Below are 12,644 nucleotides of genomic sequence, written 5' to 3'. Positions count from 1 at the left end.
TATAACAGGGCTTATCTTTGGGCCAGAGTCCAGAGAAAACAAAGACAGAAAGGCCCCTGAACAGCCAGGGATTAATTCCCTGCACTTTCAGTGGCTTACTTGGGCTCCTCTTCCCCATTTTCTGGCTAGGAAGATAGATTTGCTCTTAGACGTTTTGCTGCCTGTGCTGCACCTGCGGCAGTGTAGGAGTCCAGAAGTTATGAACTGTGTTCAGTCAGCTGGGAAAGTGCTGGGCTGTAGGCAGCGCCTGGAGAAAGAGAGTGAGAGTGGTTCACGAACATCACAGAGATCTTGCTTGCTATGCTAAATACAACAGTTTGTGTGTTTTGAAGAGATGTTATTAGATTTGTATCATGTATTGCTCCTTTTGAGAAGCAGATAGCCAATGCTCCATTTTCCTAATTTTTATTTTGTATTTTTATCATCATAAGAAAAGAAAGTAGCTGGTGCTTGAAAACTTCAATGTTTAAATCTTTCTTCTATGGTAGGATAAAGAGTTGGGGAATAAATTTTGCACACGATTTCTGAAGGTTTTTGCTAAATTAAATTTGAAATAATATATGTTTTCTATTTTCTACAAGAATTTTAGCATAAATAAATGAGCATCTGGTGTAATGTGCTGATTGTGGTTGATTGCTTTATATATTTTTAATCACTGGTGTGATTTTTTTGTTTTTGTTTTTTAAATTTTTTTAATGTTTATTTTTGAGAGAGAGAGGGAGAGAGAGAGAGAGGAGAGAGACAGAGAGAATGGGGGAGGGGCAGAGAGAGAGGGAGACACAGAATCTGAAGCAGGCTCCAGGCTCTGAGCTGTCAGCACAGAACCCGATGCAGGGCTTGAACTCAAAAACCATGAGATCATGACCTGAGCTGAAGTCAGATGCTCAACCAACTGAGCCACCCAGGTGACCCCAGATATAGTATTTATTTACATTTGACTGATTTTTAAGGTAGAGTTGGAATCTTGCATTTTCTTTGTGATATTAATAGCAATAAAATGGTCATTTATTGAGCACTTAGAGTTTTCCTTCAGTTATATATTATTATTTTTATTTTGCTAATGGTGTAGTTGAGCTCAAAGAAGTGAAGTTGCCTTGTCCAAGATCACACATCTTACAAATGGCAAAGCTAGAATTTGAACTCAGCAATCTCTTTCTAAAACCTGCTTCCTTAATCTTTATGCTATATTGTTATATATTACGCAAGGTGCTGGGAATACATAAATGAAATATTTAATTCAAACCCTCTAGGACCTCTCTGTTTATGGTGAACCTGGACAATTAAGAGATAGTTATAGAACAGTAGGTGCCATGACTCTGACATAGATTTTTGTGTTTTAGATTCATAGCTGGCATTAAGGCCCATTCATATTTGGTCTTTCATTAGCCCAATTCTTAGTTTTACATTAAAAAAAATAAAAACTAGTGTTTCTTAAACATCTTTTCATTGCAAAAGTACTGTCCTAAGCTAGACTTTGGATTCACTGTTTTATATTTAGCTAGCTCTTTACTGAGCTTTTCATGTATGTTAACACCTTCATTGACCACCCACAAGAAGACGGGGAGATCAGAGCTTACCACTTTACGGAGGAGATCAGAGCTTAGAGAGTTTAAGTGATCTGCCTAAGGTTGCCCAGATAGTAAATAGTGGGAATAAAGTAACTAGAATTCTACCTGCTTGACTAATAGGAAACAAGTGCCTGCTAAATACAACTGTTGTCTTTATATTAATAAATAATATATTAAACTAATACACTCAAGTCTTTCTGTAATAAGATGCTTTAGATCTATTATACTGCTTTTTAAGGTAAAGTATATTAAAAATATATTTCTTTCATTAAAAGTTTATTTGTTTTGAGAGAGAGAGTGCACATATGCGAGCTGGAGAGGGGTAGAGAGTGAGGGGGAGAGAGAGAATCTCAAGCAGGTTCTACAATGTCTAGGCAGAGCCTGAACTGTGAGATCATGACCTAAGCTGAAATCAAGAGTTGGGCACTTAGCTGATTGAGTCACCCAGGTGTCCCAATATATATTTCTTCTTAATTTTGCTTACTTTGTGTTGGCTTATTGAATGAAAAATTATTAGCCTGTAAGAGCATGAGTCTCTATGGAATTTGTCTGCCTTCACTGTTAGGAGCTACATAGTATAGTACTGCTTATGTTAAAACATTTTTCATTGTTTCAAAATTCTATTTTAAATGTTTTATCTTTTAGAGTAAAAAAATTGTTGCTTTTTTTCCTTTTTATTATTGCCAAACAGTATACGTGCATGGTAGAATGTTGACAGTACAGAAAAGGAAAACATCCAGAGACTGTTACTGCTACCAATTTGTTTTTAGATTTGCACATAAACACAAGGATCCAGCCCAGAGTTTTGCATTACTTCTAGATTTCATGTCTCCCAAGTCTCTTTTATCTAACACTCTTTTAAAAAGCAGTCTGTCTTGGTAACCTAATTTTAAATAAGGACCTATAGATTTTTTCCCCTGCCACTGACAGAAAACATTTAATGAATGTTTTTGTAGTAATCATTTTAGTTGTTACCAAAACTCAAGGAGATGGGAATTTCAATGAAGAATTTGCTGGTGGTACATTTATAAATGGTAAGAGTTAGCCCTGTATCTCATTGTTTTTGACACTTGTTAGCCATTGTTTGTGTACAAGTAAATTAAAAGCAATCTCTTTAGTAGAGGTCAAAAGAATATTGTACACTCCAGTGCTTCCCTATAGAATCAAAGGAAGCTGAGCTGAATTGACAGAGTGCTGTTAGAATGAGCCATCCTTGAAAATGTTGGCAGGAAGAGCTGATGAAATAAATCAATTTAGTTGGAAACAAAAGATTGAATTTGGTATTATTCTACTGGAGAAAGTGTAGAAAAAGAATTAGATCTTCAAACTCCCTCTGGTTTTTGAGACACAAGAAAGCAAATAGTTTGATCTTGTTTAGAGAAGTTTTTGCATATTTTATCACAAGTGCTTGCTGCCTTGCCTTTCACCTTTTGCTCCTTAAATATATACAGTAACTAATATGACCTAGATGAGTACTGTTAATCACATCACTAGATGAAATTTTAAAAAGAAACAGGAAGATGGAAGATATAATTGAATGTATGTATCATGAAAAATAGAACAAATACAAGTTCATCATTGGTGTGAAGTTTTTTCCTTCAGTAGCAATTTCTATAAATAGATTTTACAGCATCTAGCTTTATCTGCTTTAGTTTTTTTTTTTTAATGTTTTATTTATTTCTGAGAGAGAGATAGCATGAACAGGAGAGGGTCAGAGAGAGAGGGAGACACAGAATCTGAAACAGGCTCCAGGCTCTGAGGTAGTTGTCAGCACAGCCTGATGCGGGGCTGGAACCCACGAACTGTGAGATCATGACCTGAGCTGAAGTCAGACGCTTAACTGACTGAGCCACCCAGGCGCCCCAGAAAAAATTTACTTTTATTTGGAAATCACATGCTGTATTTTACCAATAAATGTTGAATTAAAAGTTACTTTTAAATTCATATCTGGTCTTTGGTTGATCACTTTGCCTTGATAATTCCTAAACTGTGAATCTTTTTTAGCTTTCTAATTCTGTAAGTATGTAGATTTGTAATAATAAAGATGTATGATTTTCAGCCTTAGCTGGGCTTTTAGTATTGCTTGGCAGTTCTGTTCCCTTCTGTTTTCCTTTTACATTACACAGTCTCACCCCCATCCTTCAGTCAGTATCTTTGTCATTCTCAGAAGATTATCCTGTCCTCTAGAGAGGGGGAGGGGGAGACAGGGGGCAAAGGGGCAGGCTCAGAGCGGAGGGAGGGAGAGGGAAAGGATTTTCCTCTATTTGTACCTTCTCCCTTTTAACACAGCTGACAGATAACTGTGCGCTCTTGATCCTGTCTTCTACAGGAGTGCCCTTCCATTTTCCTCCCGGAGTCTAAACTGCCTTACTGACAACCACTACTTAGCCGTTAAAAACCTGTTTAAATCTCTTCTATCTTAAACGTGTATACTGTTTTCAATTTTCTCTCAACTCTGTTCTTTCTAGCAACAACTCATTCTCATTTCTTACCTTTATTTTCAAACTTTTTGAAAGAGTTTGCTCACACTGTTTGACTTTATATCCTTTTATTCAGTCCTTGACTATATTCTCATGTGCACCACTCTATAGAAATTGTAGTGTGTGACTTCTTTGCAAAATTGGACACTACTGATTTACTTAAAATCAGTCTTTAAAAGTTATGAAAAAACGTTTTGATTAAGGATTTTTATGCAGTTTAAGCAGTCAAATAGTGAGTGTGCTGCGAAGCTAATGGAAAAAGTGGTATTCTTCTTCACCTCTTTCATGCTTGATTTTCACAACCCAGAGGCAACCATGTGTAATCTTTTATTTATTTCTTCTGTAATTTACTTCCTTAAATCTAAATTATCTTGTAACTTACATTACACCGATCACACTGATTTGTGACATTTTGCTTAATAACTTTTACAAATATATATATTTTAATGAAAATAATCTTGTGCTTTTCCTTTCTTTTTGTCCTCCAGGTTTTCATTTCAAACCTTTTGTATTTCTTTAGATATGCATTCAGTTTTTAAATTTAGAATTGTAGTTTTTGGGTTCTTTTTTTGGGGGGTTACTAATTCTTAAAATGTATGTTTTATAGGGCATCCTTTAAATTATATTTTCTATTATTGAAGGTTGGAAATGCCTCTTTCCTCTTATGCCAGGTTAAAAATTAGAAGCACATATTAAGTAGATGAATTTGCATCCTCTCTTTTTTTTCAACCATAGTCCCATGAAGCCATTTTTTCTTAGGCTTACCTGTCTTTGCAGATGCCAAGCATGATCTTACCTATTGACCTTTGTATTTCTTCTCCCTTTGTACTGGAATACTTTCTCATGGACGAATGTTTTTGTTGCCCCAGAATCCATGTCAAAACCCTAGCCCTCAGTATCATGGTATCAGGAGATGGGCCTTTGGGAGGTAAGTCAGATTAGATGAGGAGCCCTCATGAATGGGATCAGGGCACTTAATAAAAGTAGAGGAAGAACCTGCTTCAGTTTTCCAGCCATCCAAAACCAGGAAGCAGGTCCTCGCTATACACTGAATCATTAGGCTCCTCCCTTTTTTTCTTCTAAGAGTTTTATAGTTTTAGTTTTTAAATTTAGGTCAGGTCTTTGATCCCTTTTGAGTTAATTTTATATATGGTTTAAAGCAAAGGTCCAAATTCAATTTTTTGCATGTGGTTATTAAAAAGATTGTCCTTTCCCCCATTGAATGGTTTTGGTAGGCCATGTATGCAGAGGTTTATTTTTGAGCTCTCATTTCTATTTCATTGACCTATATGTTTGTCTGTGCTAGTACCACATTGTTTGATTACTGTAGCTTTGAAATAAGTTTTGAAATCAGGAAGTTTGAGTTCTCTAACTTTGTTCCTCTTTTTCAAGATTGTTTGGGCTATTTGGAGACCTTCGGGTTCTGTATCACTTTTAGGTTAGAATTTTTGTATTCCTATAAAAAAGTCATTGGGATTTTTAGTAGACTTCACATTGATCCTATAGATCATTTTTGGTGATATCGACGTCTTAACATTTGTCTTCCAGTACATGAACACAGGATGTCTTTCCATTTACTTACGTGTTCTTTAATCTCTTTTAGCAGTGTTTTGTAGTTTTCAGTGAACAAGTCATTTGCTTCTTTGGTTAAGTGTATTTGGAATTGTTAATTTCCTTTTACGATTGTTCATTATTAGTGTACAGAAAGCAATCACTCTTTTTTGGTATTATTTTATATATGGAATCACTGAATTATTTCATCTTCTGTTAGTATTTCAGTAGCAGTCAAGTGATTTGAACTGAACTTACATGTATTGAAAAAGAGAATACATGATAATTTCTGAATTGAATTCAAGTACTTATTACTTAATCTTTGTTACTCAAACTAAGGTTTAAACTTATCTAAGTGTACTGATTTGAAACCAGATAGATATGGATGAATACTCGCAGATCAAAATAGCCTTTGAAACAATTTTGTTTGAGCTCTTGATAACATTAAAACATTCTGAAAATGATATTTCTAAGGTAGAACATAGATCCTGTACCTCTTATTGTGCTGTATTGATGCTCCTCTAGAAGTTGCTGGAAATGTAATAGTAATGAATGGTTTTTACAGTTTGGGGGTGGGAATACAGAATATAAATGATGTATATTTGCTTTTTTTTTTTTAATTCACAGGCCACAGAAACACTATTTAGAATGGGAGTAGCAAGAGGAACCATCACAACATTAAGAAATGGAGAAGTAAGATTAGAATTTTGACATAAATATTATTTCTTATTTCATAGTCTGCCATTTTTTAAAACATAAAATGTGAATTCTGTGATAATTTATATAACAAATTGAGAAATACATGTTGAGTGAATCTTAGCTACAAATCAGTTCTAGTTTAGTCATATTGGAACTGGATCTTGTGTTGAAAACAAAATGCTAAGTCTTTTAATCTTTGCTTGACAATTGCTTTTACTCTTAAAAGATAATATTTTATTTAATAATAATTTTTAGAAACATATATTTTTTAATGAAAATAATTCTGTGCTTTTTCCTTTCTTTTTATCCTGTGTTCTACAGATCTGATACTTCTTACCTAGGATAAAATATTTGTAATGTTGACATTTATCATAAAGAGAGAGAGAGAACAAGAGAAAGACAAGAGAGAAAAGATGGGGGGAGGGGAAGAGAAATGAATTTAGTCCATCTGTTTTATAGTTGAGGCTCAATCAAGGTACTGATTCTAAGTTTTGACTTTTCTAAATGTTCCTACCAATTCTTAAAAAACAAAATGCTACCACCGGAAATGAATTTTCATTCCAGAATGATTATCAGCCTAACTACCATGCTGTCTTTTCTTTTAAAAAAAATTTTTTTTAATAATGTTTATTCATTTTTGAGAGACAGAAGAGAGTGTAAGTGGGGGTGGGGCACAGAGCGAGGGGGACATAGAATTCGAAGCAGGCTCCAGGCTCCAAGCTATGAACTCTGACTCTCAGCACAGAGCCAGATGCCAGGCTCAAACTCATGAACTGTGAGAACATGACCTGAGCCGAAGTCGGACATGTAAGCACCTGAGCCACCCAGGTGCCCCTCTGTCTGCCTTTTCTTAATTCACTGTTTCACAAGTTGATGTCAAATATGACATCACATTGCCATGCTCCTTTTTCTATTCTATTAGCAAGACTTAAGGATAAAATACAGTGTTCCTCGTTATAGAATTAAGTTCTCTGTTAATGTAATATTTATAATTCAGTAACCTAAATATTTAATAGTAGAAGTGACTAAATATCTGAGGAGTTAACTGAAATTGTATTATTTTATGACTATAAATTTTATCAGTCAATATATCTGCCTGTTAGGTAAAAATGTACAATCATTTGGAAATGATATACTCTTAAATGTTGAACTGTATATTGGCAAGGCACTTTGATATTAATTTGTAGTATATATTTTGTCTATGAAAAAGACTTAACTGATCCCTTTGTATTCTCAAACTGTAGTATGTGGTGCTACACATACTACTTTTTTTTTTTTTTGAGGTAAAAAATGCCATTAATAAAATCAGACACACTTATCTGCCTAGACTATATAAAAATAAATTTCTGATTTTAGTAAGTACTATATATTTTTGGGGAGAAGGCTATGAATTTTTGAATTTTATCTTTTGTTATAGGAAGTTTGGGGAAATGCATGCAAGACAGTTTTAAAAGTAATCTTTTGAGCATACCAACACATATTGGATACGTACCTATTTTATGTAATGGAGAGGAAGTAGTTAAAGCATCTGGCTTTTGATCCATTTCTTCCTCAGTTACTGAGGATTGCCACAGGTTTCTAACCATATTAACAGGTATTAATGTGGGACAAAGTTTTTAAGCACTCTCTGACTTTCAGTTTCCAAAATGAAGTTAAAACTGTTAAGATGCACATTGTTTTCTTTTACATTTTACGATGTCTGAAAATGCTATGTTTTCTAATCTGTGATACCTCATAGTTACCATTTAGTATTTTTCATGTTTTAATATCATAAATTGTGAGATTTCTTATAAATCTCTGATATGTTGGCGTTGATAAAAAATGATAATATTTTGTAGTTTAAAAAAATACAGTGAACGTAGTAACTATTCAGTAAATGGTAGAATAGGCTACAAAATAATTTTAATTTGATGATTTGACTTGGAAAATAGAGAATTAAGACAAACCAAATATATTATTAAATATGTGTATATACAACTAGCATAGACTTTTGGAGATGCTAGTCTAAGTGTTATGGAATTAGATGATAGATACAACATGATTCTTGCCTTTAGAGGTGCTTACTCTCTAGTTGAGGAAACAATTGCATCAATACCTGGAAAAAAGTCTGGTAGAGATTAAAAAATACTTAGTTTATGTTGAGTCTGGATGTAAATAGAGTTCAGATTCCATTTGGAATGTGCTAAATTTTAATATCAAGGCAATAATAGGGAATTTGTTTGGGAGTAGGAGAAGAGCTAAAAGGATAATAATTTAATGAATTATTTAAAGAGAAGGTGAAATCACCATATTTATCATATTGGAAACTTTATGATATGCTAAGGGAGGAGAGGGGTTAGCAGCTTACTTGTCCTAGGGCATTTAAAAAATTGTTCTAGGCCATTACTGTGAACATTTCTGTTAAACAGTAGATTAGGAAGTAACCCCATGACAGTGCTATCAGGTAGGAAGAATAAAGACTGGTATATCCAAATTCCAAAAAATCAGTAAGCTGGTTCCTGGTTGCATGATGACATTGATCTTTGCTTGTCTCCCTTCCCCTGTGTTCCGACTCTAAGCCTACACATTTTGTCTAGTTATTGGGCATTTGTACTTGAGTGTTTTAAGAAATGTTGAGACCAGAAAACATGGTTCCTCTTTCAGAAAATAAGAAGGTAGTTTTTGAAGGAGTTTGAAACTGACTTTATAATGTTATAATGAATCATTGGAGGATTTAAGCAAAGGAGTGACACATTATTTTTTTAATGCTTTATCACCACTCTACAAAGGGGAAATTATTATGCTCATTTTGTAGATAAAATGAGGCTCAGAGAATTTAAACATTTGTCTACAATCAAACATCTAGGAAATGGGAGAGCCAGGATTTGAACCCCCGTTTGATTCTAAATCACATTCATTCCCACCATACAATATAATCTCCCTCAATGTAATTCACTTAGACTAGAGTTTCTAATTGTTCAATTATCCTATAGTTTGACAAGTAAAAAAGAGCACAGTAGCTAAGACCTCTGAGATTATTGTAATCAGCCATGGTTTTTTATGCATTCTGATTATCACTGTTTCTTTTCCTATGTGTAGAGAAATATGTGGCTTAAAATGAATGGTTAGACATTTGTCACTAAATGTCTAACCATGTTGATATGTTTTGTACAGTCCTATATGAGCTGGATTTTTGTATCTTGATTAAATTACATAGGAAAGGGGGCGCCTGGGTGGCTTAGTCGGTTGAGCGTCCGACTTTCGCTTGGGTCATGATCTCGCGGTTCGTGGGTTCGAGCCCCGCGTCGGGCTCTGTGCTGACTGCCAGCGCAGATCGTGGAGCCTGTTTCAGAGTCTGTGTCTCCCTCTCTCTCTGACCCTCCCCTGTTCACGCTGTCTCTCTCTCTCCTAGAAATAAATAAAACATTAAAAAAAAAAAAATTACATAGGAAAGAAGACCATTTTTCTGGGTAGAATTTTTTTTCTTTTCACATTTTTATTTTAATTCTAGTTAATTAACATATAGTGTAGTTTTGGCTTCAGGAGTGGAAATCTTGAAATCATCACTTACATGCAGCACCCAGTGCTCATCATAACAAGTACCCTCCTTAATACCCATCACCCATCTAGCCCATCCCTCCACCCACTTCCCTCCATCAACCCTTTGTTCTCTATCTTTAAGAGTCTCTTATGGTTTGTTTCCCTCTCTTTCTCTTTTATATCCACGTCTCATATGTTCATCTATTTTGTTTCTTAAATTCTACATATGAGTGAAATCATACAATATTTGTCTTTCTCTGGCTGACTTATTTTTCTTAGCATAATACACTTTAGCTTCATCCACATCATTGCAAATGGCAAGATTTTATTCCTTTTGATGGCTGGGCACACACACACACACACAAACACACACACATCTTTATCCATTCATCAGTGGATGGACATTTGGGTTCTTTCCATAGTTTGGCTATTGTTGATAATGCTGCTATAAACATTGGGATACATGTTCCCCTTTGAATCTGTATTTGTGTATCCTTTGGGTAAATAGCTAGTAGTGCAGTTGCTGGGTTGTAGGGTAGTTCTATTTTGGACTTTTTGAGGAAAATCCACACTGTTTTCCAGAGTGGCTGCACCAGTTTGCATTCCCACCAACAGTGTGAGAGGGTTCCTCTTTCTCTGAATCCTTGCCAACACACGTTGTTTCTTGTGTTGTTAATTTTAGCCATTCTGACAGGTGTGAGGTGGTATCTTATTGTGGTTTTGATTTGTATTTTCCTGATGATGAGTGATGTTGAACATCTTTTCATGTGTCTGTTGGCCATCTGGCTGTCTTTGGAAAAATGTTTATTCATGTCTTCTGCCCATTTCTTCACTGGATTATTTGTTTTTTGGTGTTGAATTTAGTGAGTTCTTTATAGATTTTGGATTCTAACCCATTATCAGGTATGTCATTTGCAAATATCTTCTCCCCTTCCTTAGGTTGCCTTTTAGTTTTGTTGATTGTTTCCTTTGCTGTGCAGAAGCTTTTTATCTTGATGAAGTCCCAGTAGTTCATTTTTGCTTTTATTTCCCTTGCCTCTGGCGATGTGTCTAGTAAGAAGTGTTGTGGCCAAGGTTAAAGAGGTTGCTGCCTGTGTTCTCAAGGATTTTGATGGCTTCCTGTCTCACATTTAAGTCTTTCATCCAGTTTGAATTTATTTTTGTGTATGGTGTAAGAAAATGGTCCAGTTTCATTCTTCTGCATATTTCTGTCCAGTTTTCCCAACACTGTTTGTTGAAGAGACTGTTTTATATCCATTGGATATTCTTTCCTGCTTTGTTGAAGGAGATTAGTTGACCATATAGTTGTGGGTTGGGTAGAATTGTTTTAAATGTGTTTCTTTATGGGGGGGGAGCTAACTTGTAAAATTTATCATTATCATAGTTATTAAATGTGCTGGTCTCAAAAATTATGCTTTTGTAATTTCTTCAGGAAAGGTGTGATTCTGTTTTCAGTCTTCCAGGTGTTTATATGTAGGGTGAAACAACCCATTTGTTGAAAGATAGAGTTATTTTCTTAAATTTATGTATTAAAAAATACTTAACTCTTCTTTTACATAACTTAAGACCTGAGTAAGCCAGAAAGTGGGGTTTTTTCATTAGATTATTCTTAATTCAAAGTTTTGAGAGAGGACAAAGTTTAGAAATTCTTTACCTTAGGAAGGACGATTGCAAGCTCCAGTCTTATTTAATCCTTTACCTTCTATTTATTAGCTCGCACTATGTATCCAGTTCTTACAGTGATGGCAAGGGGTCACTGGGAGTGTATAATTCAGAAGCTAAATGACTTCCTATAGCCAGTGAGTTTACTTATCTTTGTAGCTCTGTTAAGTTTTTTAAAAAATTTATGAATTTCTAAAATGTCAAGCATACCTTATTTTCATTGTTTTGAAAAAGTTTAATTTTTCATATCTCTGTCTTTAGCATTACATCTGAAATTTTGGAGAGATGAATGGAAGGAGAAATAATCCTTTCCCATTCATCCGTAAGTATTTATAGAGCACCTTCTATATTTCCAGCATTGTTTCAAGTGCTTGTGATTCAGGAGTGAGCAAAACAAACCAATATCCCTGCCTTTGGGAGGCGGGGCTTATATTCTAGCCCATTAAAATAAAATAAAATTATGAGAAGGAGCTAGAAAGTAATTACAATTACATACCTTCAAAAGAAATTCTAAAGAAGTACATGGTTTAAGAGTACAAGTAATTTAAATAATGAAGAAATAAATAATTAGAGTAAGGTTAAGTTAGTTTATAAAATTTCTTAGGAAGCACATCTTCAATTGGGCTTTTTAGGGAATTTATAAACATTGCTGAAGGAGAGGAGGTCACAAGGCATTGCTAATTAGGAGAAAGTACACAAATGGGCATAGTTGGGAGTTGAGAGACATCTTGATGTAGACTTAAAAATGAGAGTGTAAGGTGTGGTGTTGAAGGGAAGTAACATTTATTTAGTGCCTTTTTTGGGCACTTAGTAATTATTCAGCTCATTTATACATTAAAACAACTTTCCATTTTAGATTCTTTTATCACAGTTCTTTCCAAGGGGGGTATTTAAAATTCAAGAAAATACCAGGCGAGACTCTTGAATGCTGAGAACAAACTGAGGACTTATGGGTGTGGGACAGGGGGAAGAGAATGGGAGTGATGGGCATGGAGGAGGGCACTTGTGGGGATGAGCACTGGGTGTTATATGGAAACCAACTTGACAATAAACTATTAAAAAAATAAAATTCAAGAAAGCACAGCTGACTCTTGAACAACACAGATTTGAACTGCACAGGTCCACTTATATATTTATATATTTTTTTTTATAAATGTATTTTTTT

The 12,644-nt window shown here is 34.7% G+C and overlaps 1 protein-coding gene across 1 annotated transcript in view; it reads left to right on the top strand.

Moving 5' to 3' along the window:
- Positions 1-12,644, top strand: part of TMEM135 (transmembrane protein 135) — a 234,669-nt gene that overhangs the window by 80,380 nt on the left and 141,645 nt on the right. Inside the window, exon 5 of the mRNA XM_077778976.1 lies at positions 6,227-6,292. Within this exon, the coding sequence (XP_077635102.1) occupies positions 6,227-6,292 (66 nt within the window). The remainder of the gene's footprint in view (positions 1-6,226; positions 6,293-12,644) is intronic.

The sequence above is a fragment of the Crocuta crocuta genome, unplaced genomic scaffold (genome assembly GCF_008692635.1).
Source record: "Crocuta crocuta isolate KB4526 unplaced genomic scaffold, BGI_CrCroc_1.0 scaffold148, whole genome shotgun sequence".
NCBI lineage: Eukaryota > Metazoa > Chordata > Mammalia > Carnivora > Hyaenidae > Crocuta > Crocuta crocuta.
This window is presented reverse-complemented; position numbering and strand designations above follow the sequence as displayed.